Raw genomic sequence first — 23,862 nt, 5'->3', positions numbered from 1 at the left:
TGACCTTGAGCTATCCTCCCACCTCGGCCTCCCAGAGTGCTAGGATGACAGGCATGAGCCACCACGCCCAGCCAAGAAAATAATTTTTAGCTCCATTATAATTGATAGGACCACTGTAATGTATGTGGTCCAAAATGTCATTATGTGGCGCAGGACTGTATAGTATTAATACAAAGGTGTAATAATCAAGGCAGTATATGGTACTAGCATGAAGACAGATACAAAGACCAATGGAACAGAATGAAGTGTTCAGAAATAAATCCCCCCCACCACAGCTAACTATGTGACAAGGTACCAAGTACACACACTCAGGAAAGGAAGTATCTTCAAATGGTGCTGGGAAAACTGGATAGCCACAAGTGAAAGAACGAAACTGGACACTTTTCTTACACTACATACAAAAATAAACTCAAAATGGATTAAAAACTTAAATGTAAGGCCGGCCGCGGAGGCTCACGCCTGTAATCCTAGCACTCTGGGAGGCCGAGGCGGGAGGATGGCTCGAGGTCAGGAGTTCGAAACCAGCCTGAGCAAGAGTGAGAAACCCCATCTCTACTAAAATAGAAAGAAATTAATTGGCCAACTAAAAACATATAGAACAAATTAGCCAGCATGGTGGCACATGCCTGTAGTCCCAGCTACTTGGGAAGCTGAGGCAGGATTGCTTGAGCCCAGGAGTTGGAGGTTGCTGTGAGCTAGGCTGACGCCATGTCACTCTAGCCTGGGCAACAGAGTGAGACTCTGTCTCAAAAACAAAACAAAACAAGGCCGGGCGCTGTGGCTCACGCCTGTAATCCTAGCTCTTGGGAGGCCGAGGCGGGCGGATTGCTCAAGGTCAGGAGTTCAAAACCAGCCTGAGCAAGAGCGAGACCCCGTCTCTACTATAAATAGAAAGAAATTAATTGGCCAACTGATATATATATAAAAAATTAGCCGGGCATGGTGGCGCATGCCTGTAGTCCCAGCTACTCGGGAGGCTGAGGCAGAAGGATCACTCGAGCCCAGGAGTCTGAGGTTGCTGTGAGCTAGGCTGACGCCACGGCACTCACTCCAGCCTGGGCAACAAAGCGAGACTCTGTCTCAAAAAAAAAAAAAAAAAAAAAAAAAACAAACTTAAATGTAAGAGCTGAAACCATAAAACTCCTAGAGGAAAACAAAGACAAAGCTCCTTGACATTGGTCTGGGCAAACGATTTCTTGGCTATGAACCCAAAAGCACAGGCAGCAAAAGCAAAAACACGTGGGATCCCATCAAACTAAAAAGCTACTGCAGAGGAAAGGAAACAAAATAAAAAGGCAGCCTATGGAATGGAGAAAAAAACATCTGCATACCATATATCTAGTAAGGAGTTAATACCCAAAATATACAAGGAGCTTACTCACACAACTGAATAGCAGAAAAGAAAAAGAAATACCACACCAAAAGGCTGATGAAAATTGGGCAAAGAACTTGAACAATTATTTCTCCAAAGACACACACAGACAACAGTTACATGAAACGGTGCGCAGCGTCACCAAGCATCAGGAAAATGCAATCAAAGCCACAAGGAGATACCATCTCACACCTGCACACTGTTGGTGGGAATGTAAATGGGTATACCCCTTAAGGAAAACAGTAGCAAAGTCCCTTTAAAAAACTAACAGTAGAAATGCCACATGATCCAGCAATCCCACTACTGAGTAAATATCCAAAGGAACTGAAATTAGTACCTTGAAGAGATATCTGCACTCCCAAATTCACTGCATTATTCACAACAGCCAAGACACGGAAACAACTTAAGCATCCACTGATAGGTGAACGGATAAAGAAAAAGCGGTGTGTGTGTATTGCGTGTATGTATATACACACACACACGATACATACATATACACACACACACAATGGAACCCTATCCAGCCCTTAAAAGAAGGCAGTCTTGTCCTTTGCAGCAGCGTGGGTGAGCCTGGAAGACGTGATGCTAAGTGAGATCCCCAGGCACGGAAAGACAAATCCTGCATGATCTCACTTAAACAGGATCTACGACAGTCAAGCTCAAAGCAGCAGAGAGTGGGATGAGGGTTCCCAAAGGTCGGTGGGGAGATGCTGGTCAAGGGATACAAAGCTACATTACGCAGGATGAATAAATTCCGGTGATCTGATACACAGCATAGGGCCTACACCTAACGATGCTGTATCGTGTACTTAAAATTTGCTAAGAGGTTAAATCTTATGCTGATGATGCAGCTCCCAGTGTTACAGGAAAAAAAAAAAATCTGTACTTACCCGACAGAATGAATGAATCTGACCTGGCTCCTAGGACACCTGCCTAAGGTGGGAAGGGTGCTGGCTTCTACCAGCTCACACATACAAACTATTCATACCACACACCCATGCACATAAATAACAGCAGCAATAATAATAATAATAATGATAATAATAATAAAGGGAGTGGTGGGAAACTTTGGGAGGTGGTAAGGTATGTTTATGGCCTTGGTGTCGGTGGCTTCACAAGTGTATACTTATCCCTAAGTTGTGTACATGAAGTATACGCAGTTGTTTATATGTCAATCACACCTTAATAAAGTGACTTAAAAAAATCTTAGTACTAAGTTGTAACCTACTGAACAAAACAAGAATCCACGGTGATGACAAATGGGGAGGGAAAAATGCTTCTTTTTGTTTTAGAATGCTACTGAACAAACAGAGAAGGAAAGGTGGAGTTAGAAACCACTACTTCCCAACCACTGCAGTAATTAATTCAAGCAAGAATCATCAGGGGATACCAAAACTGGGCAGTCAAAGTTTGGTGAGGAACAGGGTATTTAGTCCAATCTCAACATGGGCCCTCTGGAAGCCAGCTTCTAGGATGGCTGCGGCAATCCTCTCCTCCTGCTATTCCTGCCCTCGTGTAGTCCCCTCCCACAAGGAATAAGACCAACCTCTGTGCCAAGAGTACCGTGGAGGCACCAGTGTGTTACTCAACACGCCATGTCACAAAAGGCGTTGAGTGAGGGTTCCCTGTGTTGGGGGCAGCTGGCAGCCATGTTGTGAGGATGCTCAACCGGCCCCACCGAGCCCCTCTGGACCTGCCATGGCCAGCGGTTGCCTTGCCCAGCATAAGAGGTTGCCTTGCCCAGGGAAGTCACCTTGGAGTGGCTTTTCTAGCCCCAACCAAGCTTCAGAAAACAGTGGCCTGGCTGACATCACTGCAGCCTCCTGACAACCCTGATCCAGAACGGCCCGGAAAGGTTCCTGAATATCAGCACAAAAACTGATTAAATTATTGTTGTCCTAAACAATTAAGTTGTGAGGTGATTTGATATGCACTAAAAGCTTAATATGCTCCTTATACACTAGTTATTAATGACAAAGGGGAAAACATTAACCACAGAGTGGGAAACCCTAGCAGACCTTAACCGGCAACCAAAGTATTAACTTCAGAGAACGGGACAGACAGCTGTCACGTGGCTCCTGAGGATGCCCTGAGAACGTTAACAAAACGGTATGACCTAAATTATCAGGAAACAGCAGAAAACTCAAATTAAGGGACACCCTGTTAGTATTCTGTCAACGTTAGTTTCCCAACTTTGGCAAGTTATACTGGGGATAACCAGAAGTCAATGTTCATGTCCTTATAGCAGATACACACACAAGCATTTAGGGTGAAGGGATTTGATGATGTAACTCCCAAGTGTTTCAGAAAAAAAAAATCTGGACTTACCTAGAGAATGAATGAATCTGACCTGGCTCCTAGGACACGTGGCAAAGGTGGGAAGGGTGCTGGCATCTTCCAGCTCACATATAAACTCTGATTCAACCCGACAGGGATGTAGGGTGACTGGCAGCCTGCGTACCTCAGAAGTGCTCAGGTAATTCGGATGTACACTGACACCAAGCCCGTTAGTGCAGTTCTAGATACAGAAGTTCCTGTATCAACAGCGTGTTTAATGACAGGGCCTCCCCTCCTTCCTCTCTCCGGCTTTTCCTGTCACCTGCCAACACAGGTACAGTGGGGGGGAGCTGAGGCTGTCAGCTGACCAAGCTGAAGGAAACCAAGCTTATCTTAAAGTTAAGGTAAATCTTACAGTTTTACAGTAAGGCCTAAATGTTAGTTTTGACCAAGGAGGTAAAGGTGATTTGAATTAGTCTAATTATTTTTGTGAAAGAACAGAATATTTTAGATCTTTGAAGAATTGAGTTCCGAATTATGAATGCTTTAAAAAAACTATTTTGAAATAATTATAAGCTTACAAAAAAGTTACAAGAGTATAATTCTCCTGTATAAACTTCACCCAAAGTCTCCAACAGTTAACATTTGACTCATATTGCTCTGGGGTGGGGGGTGGAGAGAACGAATCCCTTTATCCCTTAGATCACATGGCCAAGTAGACTTCTTAAACACGGAAAGAAAAGGCATGGACCCTTAGTGTATTAGCAAAGCTCTTCTTTCAAAATAAACACTCACCAGTACTCTAAGCAAAATGTAAAAAATAAATTTTATTTACACATTTTAATACATTAAAAAGTTTGTTCCTTATACCTGTATTTTAAAGATGAAATCCCCTACAAGACAGCTTTTTAGTAATTCTATGCACCAGGAATTCTCAACCTGCATTGCAAAAAGTCCACAATTCATATATAACAGCAAGCATTAACTGTCTAAGCATCTTGCAGTATTTTTCAAACATAGGTAAATTTTAAAAACCTGTATGAATTCATAGTAGCTTTTGGTCAAGATGTATTTACTTATTATTTATACTAAAGTATGACTGGTAACATGTGATAATCCATATTTTGTTTTTAAAATGTGCACAGATTTATGGGTGACCTGCCATATAATAAACTGCAAAGCTCAGGTAATGAATTAAGTCACAAGTATATTCTATGGCAAAGAGAAAGACATTTTTGTTTCAATAATAAAAGATAATATAAAAATGAGATTGTTTATAGAAATTTATCTTCTGTAGAAAAATCAGCTTGAACTCATCTATGCCCCAAACAGGGTTTAGGGCACCTGTTACATAATGAAGTTACATGGTACCACTGCAGTGGTATTTTTTTTCCTAATTTTAGGAGCTGCACCGGTAATTCTTATTCACGTCAGTTACACTGGTGCTACTCAAATGTGGTCCATAGACCAGAACTTGCATCAGAATGTAAACCAACTCTGTCATTAAGCACACTGTTTAGTTCAACTGATAATCTTTTCTTCACAGCAAGACTTTCTCAAGGAAGAAAGCAGTGGGTGACTCATTCTAGCTCAAGCTCTTTGTCTCACCGTGGACGGCACTTCCAGTAGAACCAATGCTACACCCCTGTCACCACCCAGCAAAGACACTGCTGTTGAAAAGCCCCTTAACAAAGTGAAGGCTTTCACTTTGCTCTTAATACCTACCATCTTTGTCATGTAAATTCAAAATCTGCTAGAAGACATGGGTTTTAATTTGACCTTAGGTCAAACGAGGTTTCTGAATATAGGGCTAACAGGCATGTGAAAGACTAGTTTCTGTGCTGTTTCTGCAGTTACTCTTGGCACTAACAATTTTCATGTTGCATTAGTTCAGGGACATGCATGGAGATGCTGGTGACTTCACACACGGTGTCTGCACACATACCCCTACAGGGCCACATTAAGACAGGACGTGAAAGTGTGACGGGGCTGTCTGCACAGGAATGACATCGCCAGAGCTTGTGCTCATCTGCCCATGGGGCCATGAGGGTTTTGCAACTGGACTCGCATCTTAGTGACTTTTTCAACAACTGAAGGTGAAATTTACATCAAGTCTGCAGCATTAGAGAAAGAAGCAAATTTTAAGGGCTGGAAAAACAACAAACATTTGGATATCTGTGGCAGATGCTGGTATCCAAGGAGGTTTCTACTTCCTCGTAGGATCAATTTTCTGTACTTAGTAAGTAGGGTGTATTTGTCTCTTTCACTAGACAAATGTTAATTCCTTGCAGGTAATAATTATATTTTCTACATGTTTACACCTCCAAGAACCTAGCCAGCAAGCAGCGCTTATTGAGTGTCTAATAACTATTTGGTGACTTCAGAGTTGTTTAAGAGAGTATGCTTGCAATTTGGAATTGATGGGCAGAAGAATATATAAAAATAGTAAAGAATATCCTCCACTGTGTCAAAATGTTAGATGGGTAATAGTGAAAAATACCTATCCGGGCCAGGGTCCGTGGCTCATGCCTGTAATCCCAGCACTTTGGGAGGCCAAGCTGGGAAGACCGCTTGAGGCCAGCAGTTTGAGATCAGCCTGGGCAATGAAGCGAGACCTTGTCTCTACAAAAAATAGAAAAATTAGCTGGGCATGGTGACACCCAGCCATATACACATATATATATATTTAAAAAAAAAACATCAGTCTGTACTATATCATATATAAGATGATATCCACAGGGCTTAGGACAACTGACTTTTCCAAATACTTAAAAAGCATCACATTTAACTGATGGTTTTTGAACTTTTAAGCAATGTAAAAGAATATAAAAACATTATCAATTTCTTTATAACTGCACCCTCTAGTGGCTGATTTCATCTATTAAAACACACAGCCTCGAACTTGGAGAACACTCTGTCCAGTGTCTGCCCCTCTCCCTCCCACCCTCAATGTACACACAGTTATTTGAAAATGGCTCAAAACCCAAACAATATGACCATGGATCAAAACAATGATCACGAAATAATAACGGTTTAAAACAACAGACAGAGGTACAGCTCCACCAAGCTTTTACACACCGACAACAGGGCAGGCCTTTGGGTTTCTAAGGACACTTTACCATCAAAGGACCACCCTCCACTCCTGTCCCTGCCTACATTCTCAGGGGCGCTTTTCCTTGCAGAGACTTTGTCGCAAGGTCGGCTCTCTCTCTCAGCATGTTGGCTTCCGCAGCACTTTTGTGGGCCTGCGCGTTCTTCAGCAGGAAGTGGCTAATGAAAAGCTTCAGACCTTCTCGTAGCATCCCCAGCTTTGGGTTGTCAGACACTCTGCAAAGGAATCGTACAAATGCGTGTCAGGGGGGAGCCAGCCTCTCCTACACCTCAATTCTGGGTATCCTGAATAGTGAGATATAACCCAGTTTTCTTTTGAAAATCGAATTCTAAATTAAGAACTCCTTAACATATTTCTTTTTTTTTTTTTTGAGACAGAGTCTCACTCTGTTGCCCAGGCTAGAGTGAGTGCCGTGGCGTCAGCCTAGCTCACAGCAACCTCAAACTCCTGGGCTCAAGCGATCCTCCTGCCTCAGCCTCCCGAGTAGCTGGGACTACAGGCATGCGCCACCATGCCCGGCTAATTTTTTCTATATATATTAGTTGGCCAATTAATTTCTTTCTATTTATAGTAGAGACAAGGTCTCGCTCTTGCTCAGGCTGGTTTCGAACTCCTGACCTTGAGCAATCCGCCCGTCTTGGCCTCCCAGAGAGCTAGGATTACAGGCGTGAGCCACCGCGCCCGGCTCCTTAACATATTTTATTTGTTACAAATCATTATTAGTTTGCTATTAGGCAAGTTCATAGTCCTCAAATCTAATGCATAAGCTATTAGCTTAAAACAAAAACTGAAATGATTTATTAAGCTACACATATAGTGCCACAAGCTTGCTTTTATAAACCAACACAAGTGAAAACCATCTCCTCTCCTCCTCTCTCTTCTGTCCTATAAGAACAAACTGTGCACATACCTTGCAAAAATTAAACCAAGGTCTTCAACTTCTGTTTCCATTAATAATATACTTAATACTTTTCGTAAGAAGTGGACTCTGGGTTTGTCCAATTCACTGAATTCAACTACCTATTAGTATACAGAAAAGAATAAAGTAACATCAATTTAGCCAGCTTTTTCAATACTTAGCAAATATCATTAATTAGAGTAAAAATCAACCTCTTTCCCTCCCCTAATTCACCCCTGCGGAGGCTGTTTCCAGTTTTAAGAACGGAGTAGCTGCTGGCAGGGCTGTGCAGGCGGGAGTTCTCGCACACTGCCAGCAGGGCACACACCACTGGTCAGCAGGGAGTGAAGCTCACAGGGTGTACACTTATGAATCAGGGATTTGATTTCCAGAATTGACAGATGTATTTTCTCTATTCCCTCAAGTAATCATCCTCTAATCAAAACTATATATACATAAAATTTAGATCTAGAAGAGACTAATTAATATGTGTCTCCTAGAAAGCTATCAAAAAACCAGAAACAATCTAAACATTTATGAATATATAAATTATGACATAGAATGGTATATAGAATAGAATTATAGGTATCAACATGGATGAACTGCAAACTGAAACTGAATTTAAGAACGACCTATAGGAGAATGCCAAGAGCCTGCTGACAACACAGTACTGTCAACAGGGAGGGTAAAAATATGCAAACAATACTATGTACTGGTTGGGCGCAGTGGCTCACACCTGTAATCCCAGCACCTTGAGAGGTTGAAGCAGGAGGATCATTTGAGCCAAGGAGTTCAAGACCAGCCTGGGCAACATAGCCAGACCCCATCTCTACCCCCAAAAAAAAAAAAAAAATTAGCTGGGCATTATGGTGCACACCTGTAGTCCCAACTACTCAGGAGGCTACAGTGAGAAGATCGTTTAAGCCCAGGAATTTGAGGCTGTAGTGAGTTGTGAGGATGCCACTACACTCTAGCCCAGATGACAGAGTAAGACTCTGTCTCAAAAAAAAAAAGAAAAGAAAAAGAAAAGAAGAAAAATATTATATACCATTTTCAGATACCAGGCACCGAACAAGGAGAAATGCCAAATTAAAGAGCAGGCCCTGTGGGAAGGCTGGGGCCCAGGAGCAGCTTCAAGGCCATCTGAAAGTTCTGTGCGTAAATGTGAGACTCACAGCGCCTTTCCTGCTCACCCAGGCAGCACCAGGCCCTAGTCCATACTGAGCTCAATGCCTGAGTGACCGAAAGGCAAGATTTGGTCCAAGAGAAGGCAACATGGCACCTTTCACCTTCCAAGTTATCCTAGTCTGGATGAGACCCAGCGCCCTTGTTTCCGGCACAGTGGACAGACCCTGCCACCACACACAGGGCTTCACGGTGAGCATGGCATACGTGCTCATGAATGGCTCGAAAGGACGCAGAAACACGAGTGGGAAACGGCAGCTACAGGCTGTCTTGCAGAACACGGCCGCCACAGCAGGGCCCATGTCAACACCCCTGACCGTCTCTGCTTTGCACTTCCTGTTGACCCTCAGGCTGTCCAAAAGCTTAAGATTTTTTAAGGCTATTCAGTTGCTGTTAGTCCTACCATCCAAGACTTACTGGCCCACCTCAAATCCCTTCCCCTCGGTCTAGGTTTCACTGTACACTCTGGGGGGACAGCTGCACTTCATCGTCTGTGAAGGCCCAAAACATGGGGGCCACGGGGTTGGGGGGAGCCTACGGCTCTTATTTCCAAGAGAGCGAGCACACCTGGCCTCTCAGGAGACCAGGCTCCTCCTTCACTCCATCCTTCTCCCCGTTTAGTGGTGACCAGTTCAGGATCTCATAACAGGACCAGTACATTAACCTCAAACCCCAAAACAGATTCCCTCAGATCAACAAAAAAACTAACTGGGCCTTAATTTCCTGCTTATACTATACTACAAATTTAGTAGATTTATACTACCTGTTAAAATTTGGCTATTTTCTGTGATAGCTATAATGAAAACACATTTCAGGTGTATCAGAATCTAATGTTAAAAAGTACCAGATATAAGCAATTACACATCATTTTCACTGCTTTAAATAATTTTACACATTGTACAAACCTTTAAGATGGAAAGTGAAAGTGATTTTGTCTTCAACAGGTGGGCCACCAGATGAACCAAGTTAGAGAAATTAGTAGCTGGCAAATTTTCTAAGTCCCGAAATTTGTCCCATATGCTGAACTGGAAAGTCATCTAATATAATAGTTAAAAAGAAGGAAAAAGTTAAATTATAACTAATTATTAAATATTCATATAAGCCTAAGAATATAACCTAAAGGCATTCTATTTCATATTTATTTTTAATATTCTAAAAATCAAAACTTATAGGGGCAACTACACTATCCTTTCCTAAAGAGTAGTTTGAAATAGCTTCACAATAATCCCTTTCTGTTGCAATTCCCCCCCCTCAAATCAGCAAAGACTAACGTAAGGCTCTAAAGAAAGGTGGTCGATAAGTGACACTAAAAGAGACATGTGTGTTACAAACTGGAGAGGGACTCCAGTGAGCCTGGCCACACTCCCTGCCATGGTGGCAGAAAAAGGTGACACAGGACACAGTGGACCTTTGTTACTCCCCTCTGGCTGTCCCACCCTCCTTCCGTGAAGGTGAGCCTGGCAGCCGGCGTGGACCATGTAGATGGGACCTCCAGGGCTTCCTGACTCAGGGGACTCATTTTGAGGTGGGTTGAGACAGACAGAATGTTTAGAAAAATGGGGTGAGGGGAAGTACCTATCGGGTACAATGAACATTATTGGGTGACGGGCACACTAAAAGCCGACATAACCATTATAAAAGGTATCCATCTAACAAAAACATTTGTACTCCCTTAATATTTTGAAATAAAAAAACAAAAATAGTAGAGCACATGTAACTGGTGGCCTTCTAAGTTACCTGGAATCTCCTTTCGTAGTCGCAAAACTTGCTAGCCAAGAATGCATAGAAGGGATTGTAAGTTTTCTCTTGAAGGCAGCAGTCCATGAGAACGTGAACTATTTCTCGCTCCTGCTGATCCTTGAGTCCAAGCCTGTAAAACAGAAATAGCCATCACTGCGTCACTCAACAACCCGTTAACAGCTAAACTCCTTCAGAGGAACACCCTCCGTCTGGAAGTCTGGTCACAGGGAGCCAATGCAGATACCAGCCACGGGCCCTGCCTGGCCCCAGCTTCCAACAGGGTGGCAAGGACGGGAGGAGACAACAACCCGTGTGTTCTCTGCCAGACACGAAGGCCTGTGATTGTGCCAGACTCAGCTGTGCGTGCCCTTAAAGCCAGGTTCTCATGATGGCAATGATTTTCAAAACTGATTTTCAAACAAAACTCAACCAAAACTCAACAGAGACAATACATTACTCAAGCTAACGGTATATAGGCAACTAAACGTCCCATTTATTTTTGGCTGCACTGTATTTATATCAATTCATGTTGATTAAAAAAATGTTCAGAATAGCAGTTAGTGATTCTGATGAATAACAATGGGAAAAAATCACTGTTTTATTAACATACTCTGATAGATGAGATTTTTTAAAACATGAAATCAACCACAGGAAGAATGCAGGCAGCCCTTCACAGTACAAGGAGAAGCCAGACCCTCTGAGTGGATGATGTGCGTGTTCCTCAAATGAGGCGCTTTCAGGAACTAAGTACAGCTGGGACACACAGACGTGCTAGACAGACAGGAAAAGAAGCTTGGGATTTCCACTTCAGCAAGGCACCCAGTTTAGAAAATCATCAGAATCCTAAAATGAACCACGTTTTCCCTCTATGTCATCCTGAGTTGGAAGCAAATAAAGGAACATGAATTAACATTAAATTGTCTAGAAGAACTTTATAGAAGTACACAGGTACTTTAAAAATATTACGACTAGTTACAGAAACTATACCAAAAGCTTTCAATTAAGAATTAGAAGGATAACTTCATTACGAAGACTTACGTATTTTTAAGCAATTCATGAAAACCACAGCCACTGAGAATTACCAGCTTGCTTTCCGACACTTCCGGTCAAAACCCTCCCTCTTCACACTCCACGAAACGTCTCAACGAGGAACTGCCAGCAGCAAATTGGGACGAACAAGATGGACAACCCAGGGCGCAGGGACCCCAGTGGGGCGAGAGGAGAGCAAGGGGAGAAGCCCACAGCCCGGACCCGGTCGCCCCAACTCAAACTCAAGTCAACCTCTTTATCTTACATCATCTAATTAAACAGGGCGAAATGCTCACTTTAGAAGCTTTTCAAAAGCATCTAGAAAATCTTCGCTTGTCATTATTGTACAGAACACGTTCCTCCTGATGTCCGTGTTCATCCGCTGCTTCCGGGCGAGCTCCAGGATCTCTGAGCTGACCTGAAAGAACGATTCATGCACAGGTCACACAGGTGTTTCAATGAGAGCTGTTTCCTAGAAATGCTGTCGGTTTAACCCGAATATAACTGTAAATTGCATGTGAATACACGTATGTAAGTGCTAAATCCTTACTCCCAGCAAACCCCTTGCAGGGGAACAACATAGTAAGAGACCAAGCCAGCCACTGGGGGAGAAAACTGCTCCATGTGGGAGGCTTCTCAGCAGTGGTGCGACCTGCATGCAAGCAACCAAGAAATAAAGACAGCTAAGTGGTCACTGCCAAGCCCGATGGCTGTGAACACCAAGTGTGCCATGGGACCCTGGCTGGGATCCCGGAACCAGGAAGGACATTCGATAGAAATGAAGGAAATCTGGATAAAGTACGAACATCAATCAATAACAAACACCAAGAAGCGCAAAGAATTTTCATGGTCTGAACCCCATGGCCAATGGGCTGGAACCCATATCTGGTGGGAGACAGCATGTGTCAAGCCTCAAGAGCAGGCACCTGCCAGATGAGGGCTCGGATTCTCCTACATCCCCTCATTCTGTTCAATCTTTAGAACTTTTGTGCAATATGTTTTGGGACTTCTATAAAAACAAATAACAGAAGCTGAATTAAATTATATCATAACACAATAGCAATTTCTGTTAAGGCCTTCAAATAAATCTACATAGTACATTTCAACAACCACTTATGAATAAAGGAGCTGCTCTGGGTAAGCCGTGACCAGACACTGGGGGGACACCTGCTCTGGCAGCTTTGGGCATGGGTCTCATACCGTGCCTGAAAGCTGCTTCTGCGGTTGCGAACGGTGACTATTGTCGATCATTGGGGCCCCACTCCAGGCGGACCCCACGATCCACCAGCGACCCGTCTGTTCAGCATTCAAGACGCTGTCCCAGGAAACGCGAAGCTGAGTCTCAGAGCCCAAGCCGGTGCTGCGTACCTAGTTAAAGGAGAAGATTTAATGACATGCTTTTCATTGCCTCATCTTCCATACCTCCATCACACTCAGCTTTTTCATGTTTTTGAAAATGGTGTTTCTGTTGCACGGATACTGTGATGACCCACCAGCAGTTAGGGTATTTGGAATAATGCAAATTCCAGATAAATTCACAGTATTTTGTTTAGAGTCTATTGCCCTAAATGTGTGGTCTTCAGAAAGCTGTTCCAAAAGGGGAGAGGGACTGCGCTGCCCCAGACTCAGCGGAAGGCGAGAACGTAAGCAAGAGCAGCTGCAGCTTTGCCAGGGTCAGTGACGGCCGGGGCTGAAAGACTCACCCTGACTGGGGGGCTGCCGGGTCTCAGCCCTGGCTGCACTCCAGCCCAACGCCTGCCCCCGGTCCACCCCTACATGCAGTGGGGGCCCTGGTCTTCTCTGAAACCATCAGATGTTGGGCAGCCCAAGTTTAGCACCTCGGGGTGCTAAACGCAGGAGGCGCTGACCAGGGCTCTGCTGAGCACGGATGTTCTGTGTGATGACACCCGGGGCACCCGGAGCATGGGAGAGCTCCGAGGAAAGAGCAGCTTCCACTCCATGACCCCGACACTCTCACGCACTGACATGGCCCCTGACTAGCAGATCCGACTCTTGGTTTTCCTGATGAGTTCACGTTGACACGGAAGCTCAGAACAAAGAAGTAACTCACCAAAGCTCTTTGTAATTTCCTCAGTTTCTCCACAGGCTCGGGATCATAGCCTGGAATCTTGCGCATGTCATTGTTCTTCAGCGCCAACATTGTCTCCAGCATAAACCGAATCTTCAAGAAGAACAAAAAATTAAAAAGTCTGTTACTTCGAATAGTTGAAACAACTGATCATTCAGCTTGGCAAGAAAAGTACTACATGATGCATATGGTCATCACTACTAATCATAAAAAAATCAGAATTTTTTTTTTTTTTTTTGAGACAGAGTCTCGCTCTGTTGCCCAAGCTAGAGTGCCGTGGCATCAGCCTAGCTCACAGCAACCTCAGACTCCTGGCCTCAAGCGATCCTTCTGCCTCAGCCTCCCGGGTAGCTGGGACTACAGGCATGAGCCACCATGCCTGGCTAATTTTTTCTATATATTTTTACTTGGACAATTAATTTCTTTCTATTTTAGTAGAGACAGGGTCTCACTCTTGCTCAGGCTGCTCTCAAACTCATGACCTTGAGCGATCCTCCTGCCTTGGCTTCCCAGAGTGCTGGGATGACAGGCGTGAGCCACCACACCTGGCCCAGAATGTTCTTTAGGTAAAGATAGTCTACATTAACTTCAGCCTCTTATTCAGGGATACATGGTATTTTAAAATAGAAATTTGTCCCCCAATCTGAAGTGGGACCATGACCACTCCCCAGAGAGCGAGCTTCTCACTTCTACCCTGGACACACTTGTCACCCTCCGTGGCTCCAGCTCCTGCAGCCACCCCCCAACACCACCTCTTCCGTCTGCACTCCCACCTCATCCCAACACGCTCAACACGCTTGGGGACCTGTGTTCTCGTATACCCTCTGTCTTATGTTGTCAGCCTCTCCCCACCACTGGCCTTTTAAAATTGGAAATGTTGCACTCACAGAAAAGTTGCAGGAATAGCACCAAGAATTCCCACACACTCTCCTCTGAGATTTCCCCAAATGTTAACGTTTTCATGAGCTATAACTCACATAACATAAAATTCACCCATTTAAAGTGTGCAATTAGGTGGTTTTTAGTATATTCAGATCTGGGCAACAACTGCCATAATCAATTCTAGAACTTTCTCATTACCCCAAAAGAAAAACTCCAAACCCATTAATGGTCATTCCCCACTTTCCCCCTAGCTCCCCTAGTCCCAGGCAGCTGCTCATCTGCTTTCTGTCTCTTTTGTTTTAAACCATCACTGAACTCGCTGTTCCCAGCCTGTCCTCCCCTCCCCGTCATAGACACGCTTCCCTGGGAAGAAATGTAGTGTAATATTTACCCCAAAGACTTATTTTTAAAGTTCTGGTCAGCGTGTGAGCTGTGAGGCCCTCAGGAAGCAGGTCAAGGGAGGCGCTCGTACCCTGGTCTGGTCCCGGAACTCGCCGCTGGCCCCGCTGGCCTTGGCCTGGGTTTCACCGATCAGCTCCTTAAGCGATACGGCATCGTCTTTCCTCAGTGAAAAGCCCACATTTTTTAGCATTAACAAGATCAGTTCAATATCTTTTTCCGTGAAAGTTCCAACAAGTTTCTTCAAAACGTCAAAGATGAGGCAAGCCTGCACGACTCGGAAGTTGTACAGATGGGCGATGACGGTGAACAGGTTCTCCCGCTCCTTCCCTTCCCCTTGGCTTCTGTAGGTCTCGTCAAACCTCCTTATCACGGCCTCCAGAAAGTGAGCACCGACCTGAAAGGAGAAAGCAGAGACATCATTCCCAGGGATCCTTCTCCCCTTTCAACAAACTAATTTAAAAACTACTTTTTAGGCCTGGCGTGGTGGCTCACTCAAGGTCAGGGGTTTGAAACCAGCCTGAGCAAGGGCAAGACCTCATCTCTACTAAGAAAAAAAAAATAGAAAGAAATTAATTGGCCAATTAAAAATATGTAGAAAAAATTAGCCGGGCATGGTGGCACATGCCTGTAGTCCCAGCTACTCGGGAGGCTGAGGCAGGAGGATCGCTTGAGCCCAGGAGTTTGAGGTTGCTGTGAGCTAGGCTGACGCCACAGCACTCACTCTAGCCTGGGCAACAAAGCAAGACTCTGTCTCAAAAAACAAAAAAACAGAATATACTCTCCTATTATGACCACATTATATTCAAATACAATTTTAAAAATGGAAATTAAAATTCTGCAGACATCAAGAAAAATTTAGGTACAAAATATATTCAGGTATATTTTCTTTTTTGAGACAAGGTCTCATATCACTCGGCTACCCAGGCTGGAGAAGAGCAAGCAGTATGATCATAGCTCACTGATGATCATAGCTCACTGTGATCATAAGCCTCCAATATCTAGGCTTAAGCCATCCTACTGCCTCAGCCTCCTGAGTAGCCAAGACTACAGGTGTATGCCACCACTCCCAGCTAATTTTTATAATTTTTTTGTAGAGACGGGGTATATGTTGCCCAAGCTGGTCTTGAACTCTTCACCTCAAGTGATCTTCAGGCCTCAGCCTTTCAAAGTGCTGGGATTATAAGTGTGAGCTCCCATGCCCATTCAGGTATATTTTCAATCACACAAATTATTTAATCACATCAAACTTTGTGAAAATTTTGAATTTCAAATTCCATTTAATGTCTTCAAAGTAAAGTATAACATTTAAAAATATAAGGGCTGAGTGCAGTGGTGCTTTGGGAAGCCAAGGCGGAAAGATCACTTGAGACTACCCTGGGCAACATAGTGAGACCTTGTCTGTACAAAAAAAATAAAAATAAAAATTAGGAAGGTGTGGTTGCGTGCACCTGTAGTCCCAGCTACTCAGGAAACTGAGCTAGGAGGATCACTTGAGCCCAGCCATCTGAGGTTGCAGTGCGCTGTCATCAGGCCACTGCACTCTAGCCTGGGTGACAGGCTCCCAAAAAAGTAAATTTCATGTTGGCAATGTTTTTTAAGCACACATTAATTCTGATGTGGGAACTATAACACAAATTTACATAGATCTGATTTTTTTAAATTAGAATACCCTAGGATGATGATTTTGATTTTTAAATGACTTATAGAAACGATTCAACAGCTGACATTATGGTCTTTTAGCACATTTTTTCCCTTCCATGAATTCCTGCAAGGCTGTTTTTCTCAGTATATCACTAAAAGTAGTTTAATGGGACCAACATCCTGAGAGCTCATCACACTCTGGCAGAAGTTTTAGTGGAGTCATTAGCTGAAGTACGATAATGACTTCCCCTTGGAACAGGTCATTTCATCGTCCTTCAACGCTATTAGCAAAAGTTAAATGAGAAGTAGGACAATAATCGAGTGAATTCCTGGCGCTGCATGGCTGGGGCTGCGGCTTGCACCGTAACCCCCCCCCCCCCCCCCCCCCGCCTGCGCCAAAGCCATTCTGGCGACTAAAGCTGAAGCTCACCAGCCTGACCCAGCAGAACAGGGACGTACTAAGAGCCCAGAATGGCCCTGAATTACGGTAATCACAGGGCCCTGGGAACAGCGTCCAGCAATTCCATTACACTTTGTAATGACAAGAAAATGGACTCACATTCATGTGAAAATGAGTATACCTCTCAGAAATAAAAGAAAACTACTTCAAAAGAGCAATTCCCAAGTAGCTGGTGCAGATTTTCACAACAGAGGTGATGTGTGTAGCCAAGAAGAGAGTCCTGTGCCAACACACAGGTCTGTGCCGGGCTCTCCTGTGCTCGGCTTCCTAACGCCCTGCAGGCCTTAAAGTCACCAACTCTCAAAAAACTGCCCAATGTGCCCACTGCCAGATAAGGAGAAACGTGGTTTCAAAGATTATCTAGGAATAATCTTATAATAATAACTGGAGACCTGCATGGGTAGGAAAGCCGGCCGGGAGAAAGTGGGAGGAAGGGCAGAACTTCAGCATGGAAATCTCCTTCTGCGTCACAAACAGTCAATAACTAACCTAAGGAGCACTGACTACGGCCAATCTCTTCTATGCCTGTCATCTGTACTGACTTGCTAACTGTCACAATTCCAGAGGACAGAAAGGCAAGAGATCACCAAGGTAAGCCAGCCGGTGGGTGGCAGAGTCTCCACCACCAACCCCTCATGACAGGGAGGCTAATTCGTTTTGGCAAGTCTGTGCTTTTTAAAGTAAGGCCTGGAGTGTCCCACTCTATAAGACTCCAAATAATATTTAAGACTATAGGCCAGGCGCGGTGGCTCACGCCTGTAATCCTAGCACTCTGGGAGGCCGAGGCAGGAGGATCGCTCAAGCTCAGGAGTTCGAAACCAGCCTGAGCAAGAGCGAGACCCCGTCTCTACTAAAAATAGAAAGATATTAATTAGCCAATAAAAAAAAATATAGAAAAATTAGCCGGGCATGGTGGTGCATGCCTGTAGTCCCAGCTACTCGGGAGGCAGGAGGATCACCTGAGCCCGGGAGTTTGAGATTGCTGTGAGCTAGACTGATGCCACGGCACTCTAGCCTGGGCAACAGAGTAAGACTCTGTCTCAAACAAAACCAAAAACAACAACAAAAAAAATTTTAAGACTATAATTGAGAGAAAATAATATAAAAATGAAAAGATTGTAACTGGCAGCAGGAAGCACGCCGGCTTAGGAGAGCAGAAAACAAGTTCTGTGTGCTCTTAACAAGCCTTGAGATCTTGAGAACATCACAACTCTGCAGAGGCTTCGTCTGCTGCACTTGCGAAGTGGGCTTCAGTAAATGTCACCTCACCGGGCTGCTGCCAAGGGTGTGGACAGACACCAGGGAATCAGACTTTGGGGCATGCTTTGCTGCCACGGCCTATTTTGGGAGTAGGGCTATCAGAAGGCAAAAAACTAAGAAACCCACCATCAAAACAGACCGCATCATGTAAAGATCCAAACGTGCTAAGAAATTCCTCTGAATGTGAATACTGTATTGTCTAGGAAAAGCAAGCCTCATTCACTTAATTGTCAACTTGTTCCCCTGCCTCAGTATAAACTCTTTTAATCAGATTGATTTCCTTCAACAGACTGGAAACCAGCTATGCTGAGGGAACTGGCATACTCACAGGAAGGGTTTGACTTTACTGTATCAGAATAGGAGAGAACAGGCCGGAAGAGGGCAGTGGCAGCAAGGGTCATTGTCACAGAGCCCCTGACTTCACCCCCAGAGGCCACTGAGCCGGAGGAAGGGCACAAAGGGGCAGGGAGCGGGGCAAATGCAGACTCGGCACCTGTTAGGTGCCAGTGGTGTGCTAGGTGCTGCACACACGCTGTCCAGTTGAATCCTGACGCAGGCCCACAGGAAGGCTGCCAGAGCCCGCTGCGCAGAGGAGAGGGGCACAGAAAGGGCCTCACTAGCCGTGGCCGGGCAGCTCCCTGCCCGGGCGCTTCCCACACATCTCCCGCCAACAAACACATCAGCTGTAAAACCACACCATTATCTTTCAGACATCTGGAAAGTCTGGGTTAAAGCAGGAATTAACACAAGAAAGCAACCAACCCCTACAAAATTAAGCACTTATCAAGCCTACCATTAAAATAATTACCGTTTAGATAACTAACAACAGTGTGGAGAAGAGGTACAACCATACCTCGATGCCAACTGTGTGGTGAAGGATGCTGACTAAGAGAACGTGCTCCATCATCAGGCGGCTGGGCATGGCCGAGGCAGTGACGCAGGCATCCAAAAGCGTGGCCGTCAGGGTGTCATTCATGTCCTTCCTGCTGTGGGCCATGTACAGCTCTTCCAGCTGTCCGCTGATGGAAGCCATGTTTGGCTCGCTCAGCCTGCAGAGAGCAATGATGTTCCAAATGTGGAATTATTTTTCTAACTCTGAGAAAAGTTTGCCATTTGAGCGGGAGGGGAGGGAAGACTACGTACATACACGGAAGATTATTCACTGCACACCTGCGCTAATACTGGAGCCAACATTAAACATCGAGTTTTGGTAAAATTCCAGGATACTCCCTAGAAAAGGTGTTTGGGTTTTAATTAAAAAGAAATAAATAAAAAGCAATTCAAGGGGGCAGAGGATGGGTGAGACCATGGAGGGGCAGTGTGAAAGCCTATGGTGAGGGACATGAATCTTCACGTGGCAAAAGTGGACAGAGCTACACACACGTGCACACAAGTGCATGTGAAAATGGTGAGACGCGAACGAGCTCTATGGGTTGCACCTACGTCAGTTTCCTACTGTTTTTTAAATGGTGCCCTGGCCACACAAGAGGTTACCTTTGGGGAAACCTGACAAAATGTGTGCTGGGCCTCCCCATACAGTCTTGGCAACTCCCTGTCAATCTGTGATTGTGTTTAAATAAAAAGTCAAACAACAAAAAAGCAATACATATTTGAAACCGAGCAAAACTAGATAAGGTGCCTGAAGCATCTAAAGAGGTCCCCTTTAGAGAGGGCTTGGAGGAGGGGCCTGAGGGGGCTCTGGAAGAGGTAAAGGGAGAACGGCAGAAGGGGTGTTAAGGGATGAGAAATTTCAGCTCTTCAAAACCAGAGAGCTGAGGGGCAGGGTAACAGACAAGTCCCTCTGCTACTGTTTCCAATCAGCTCAGAATAACAATGAGAGCACCTGGCTGCTTTTTCACCTGGAGTGGTTCAAAGACTCAAGACAGCTGGGCGTCCTCCCCTTTTCAAGGTCTGGGTACATCAGGACAGGACCGGAAAGGACCCAATCAACAGCCACAGCCCCTGCTCCAGTCACTTCTATTTTAATTCCTGGGATAGTTCCAGGATATTTTTAGACAACAGACAATCTCTTCAAGTGATACAACGTGACAATTTCGCAAGGTTACCTGTTAATCAGGCCTTTCACATGTTTCTTCAGCCTTTCCAGTTCTTCCTTTTTCTGGGTGCCCACGGTCCCCTCAGCTCGCCCCACGTGAGGCGGGATGTACTTTTTGTCACTTTCACAAAGACTCTGTTTGAAAAGAAATTACAAAATAAAGACCACATTTACTGATGTTTACTGAGTGCCCAGGATAGTTGTGGATAAGCATGCCACTCACAGGGCTGTGGGTGCCCTTATTTAGGCTAACACCCACACGTCACCGCCGTCTTCCCCTGTGTGGTCCTTCAGGCCTGGCTGTGCGCCCTGGTACCCGCCCAGCAGAGTCCTATTTACTGCACTTTTGCTCAGGTTCCATTTACAACAGGCCCAGCACTACTACACAAACCCCTAAATGAAATGTACTGCCATTTTGGAAGGAAAATGTCCTAAAATTAATTTCAAACTTGTTCAAAACTAGTATCTAAATTTATATGCTAAAAATCAAAATCAACCCATGGCTCACCTTTTCCTAGACTATCAACTGGAGGGGGGAGGAGTTACAAATGACATCACTGCCTTGGACACTTACGAGACAGCCCTTAAGGAGACAAACATTGTAAGACATGATCCCTACTCTTAGGAAGTTTGTTTATTTTTGAGACAAGAATCTTGTTCTGTTGCCCAGAATAGAGTGCATTGGTGTCATTATAGCTCACTACAACTTCAACCTCCTGGGCTCAAGTGATCCTCCTGCCTCAGCCTTCCCAGCAACTGGGACTATAGGTGCAAGCCACCATGCCTGGCTAATTTTTCTATTTTTGGTGAAGACAGTCTCAAACTCATGGCCTCAAGTAATCCTCCTGCCTCAGCCTCCAAAAGTGCTAGACATTGCTAGGATTACAGGCGTTAGCCACTGCACCCAGCCTAAGGGAATTTAAACTTAGTTGGAGAAAGTGTATTTATAAACATAGAAGCTGTTGAGACACACATTACTTCAGATTGTGTGTCAATTACACCTTATTAGACTGTAAAGGAAAACTCAGGAAGTCAGAAAATAACAATCTAAGAGAGGAACTGATAGCACTTAGGGATTGCCCACAAGGTGCCAGGTGCTAAGGTACCAGAGATAGAAATGAAAGAGAGTTCATATGCTTATGATGTGAAAAAGATTCCCAGAGATGCTTGATATTAATAAACAGTGCAGTGGCTCATGCCTGTAATCCCAGTGCTTTGGGAGACTGAGGCAGGAGGACTGCTTGAGGCCAGGAGTCTGAGACCAGCCTGGGCAACATATTGAGACCCTATCTCTTAAAAAAAAAAAAACAAAAAACAACCCCCCCCCCCCCCCGAAAACCTGGTATGGTGGTCCTACTTACAGGCTGAGGCTGAGGTGGGAGGATCCCTTGAACCCAAGAGTTTGAGGTTACAGTGAGCTACGATTGCCATCGTGCTACTGCACTCCAGCCTGGGTAACAGAGCAAGACCCTATCTCTAAAACAAACCAACGTAAACAGTGAGAAAATGAGGAAAGGGCTTGCAGCTAGGAAGAATAATCTATTCAGAGGCAGAATGCTCAAATAGGGAGATGAGGAGGAGGAAAAGCAGGCAATTCCACAGGCTGCCTTCAATCTTCAAGGTGCACGTAAACAAACGAAACAAGAAGGGGCCAGCCCATGAATTCCTTGACTGCAATTTCATGGATTCTAAACTCTATCTTCGATTCAGTGTGAGACTACCAACCGGAGTGCTGCAAATTAACTGTGTTTTAGAAAATTCACTCTAGTAGCAGTTGGACAGCAAAGGAACTAAAGTAAAGACAGAAGCCAGTGGTCCTCATGGTCCTGGGATACATGAAAGATGCCTGAACAAAGGGGGAGGGAGAACAGTCAGGTTCCAAAACCTGGGACAGTAAACACAGAATGATGTTGCCTTAGGACATCAGGTGGAAATGGCACTTAACTCCCTCTCTGGGGAAAGAATAAAGGCCTCTAAATGTTTTTTTCCCTTAACTTTATTACGAAAATTTAAAAACATAAAAGCAGGCAGAACAAAGCAACAAACCCGGTTTACCCACACCCAAATGATTATCAGTGGGTCAACTGTGTCATCTCTGTCCCGCGCTCTGCGCCCCCACCCCGTTATTTTGAAACAAATCCTAGAAAGTTCACACTATACCTGACTTGTGTCACCATCCTCCGAACAATTTTCACTCTTCTCTTCATCTTGTGCAAAACGGACTCTTTTTATCCCCTTTTTCGCCTGCGCTGTACCTTCCGCCTTCCCCTCCTTTTCCTGCTCTACATCCTGCTCCTCCTCCTCACTCTGCGCTCTCTCTTCCTTTTCTACGTCCTCCTCCTCCTCCTCCTCACTTTCGTCCTCGGAGTCACTCTCTGAATCACTTTCGGGGAGTGTCTCTGCGGCATCCTCCTCCTCCTCCCCACTGCTTTCGTACAAGCCGCTGTTTGTCCCGGGCTCCAGGGCTCCCAGAATATAGTCCAGCCCGTCGCGCGCAAAGCTGAGCGGCACGGAGCCACCTTCGCCCTTCTTTTTGCGCTTGTGCAGGCCGAGGCAACGCTCCAGCTTTCGGATCTCCCGGTCCTCCTCCTCGTTGGCCGCTAGAAGGGCCCGTTTTCGGGCAGCGGCGGCGGCGGCCGCGGTGGGCCTGATCTTCCCGGGGGTAGCCTGGGCCCTGGCGCGGGGCGCCCGCGGCTCCCGGGGAGGCTGGGGGTCCCGACGCGGGGCTGGGCGGGCGCTCTCCTCCTCCTCCTCCCGCCGGGGCCCGCCGGCTCCTTCGGCTCCGCGGCGGCCTCCCGGGCCGCGGCCCGCCGTCCTCTGCAGCCGGCGCGCTTTCCTCAGGTGCCGCTTCTCCCTCCTCAGCTCCTTGCGGCTCTTCCTCCCGCCCGGGCGCAGGCCCTTAGGGGCGCCGTGCCCCTCGCCCTCCGAGCTCGCCTGCACGAACTCTTCCACCGCTAGCTTGAGCCGCTTCAGGGCCCCCCCGCCGCCGGGCCCGCGCCCGCCTCTGCGCTTCATGCGGGCCACGAGACTCCCCGGACGGCCACCCCGGCGCGCCGCTCCGGCGCTCGTGGGCGCCGCCATCGTTCTGGACGCGTGGCCGCGCGACTTCCGGCCGGGGCGGGACTTCCGGGCGAGCGGCGCCCCCTGCTGGCCGGAGGATCGGCGGCGTCGGCAGGTGGGGCCCGCCGCGTGGACACTGCGAGAAATGGAACTTCGCGGTGAGACACGACCGCGTTCTCGCGGACGATGTCAACCCCCCACGGATTTCGGTGGGGAGGCCTCTCCGCGGCCTGCCCCAGCAGTGACCCGAGCCGGGCGCGGCGTGAGCGCACCGGGCCCAGCCCCTTCGCGGAGCCGGCCGCGCTGGGCGGGCGCGCGCGGGCGGTGGGTGCACCTGCTCACCTGCCTGCAGGTGCTGCGAGCCGGGGCGGTGCTCCTGCTCACCTGCCGGCAGGTGCT

General features: G+C 46.1%; 1 protein-coding gene across 1 annotated transcript; it reads right to left on the bottom strand.

The window, feature by feature from the left end:
* Nucleotides 1–4,451: 4,451 nt before the first annotated feature.
* NOM1 (nucleolar protein with MIF4G domain 1) lies at nucleotides 4,452–23,484 on the bottom strand. Its single transcript, XM_012786272.2, has 11 exons — nucleotides 22,564–23,484; nucleotides 20,414–20,538; nucleotides 19,201–19,396; nucleotides 15,057–15,380; nucleotides 13,685–13,795; nucleotides 12,814–12,981; nucleotides 11,910–12,031; nucleotides 10,582–10,714; nucleotides 9,750–9,881; nucleotides 7,672–7,781; nucleotides 4,452–6,976 (listed from the first exon to the last, which is right to left on the bottom strand). Exons 1-11 carry the CDS (start codon nucleotides 23,482–23,484, stop codon nucleotides 6,802–6,804), a joined length of 2,517 nt encoding a protein of 838 aa, XP_012641726.2. The 3' UTR covers nucleotides 4,452–6,801.
* Nucleotides 23,485–23,862: the final 378 nt, after the last annotated feature.

Source organism: Microcebus murinus, chromosome 9, assembly GCF_040939455.1.
Source record: "Microcebus murinus isolate Inina chromosome 9, M.murinus_Inina_mat1.0, whole genome shotgun sequence".
Classification (NCBI taxonomy): Eukaryota; Metazoa; Chordata; class Mammalia; order Primates; family Cheirogaleidae; genus Microcebus; species Microcebus murinus.
Note: the sequence above shows the minus strand (reverse complement) of the source record. Positions and strands in the feature narration are given on the sequence as shown.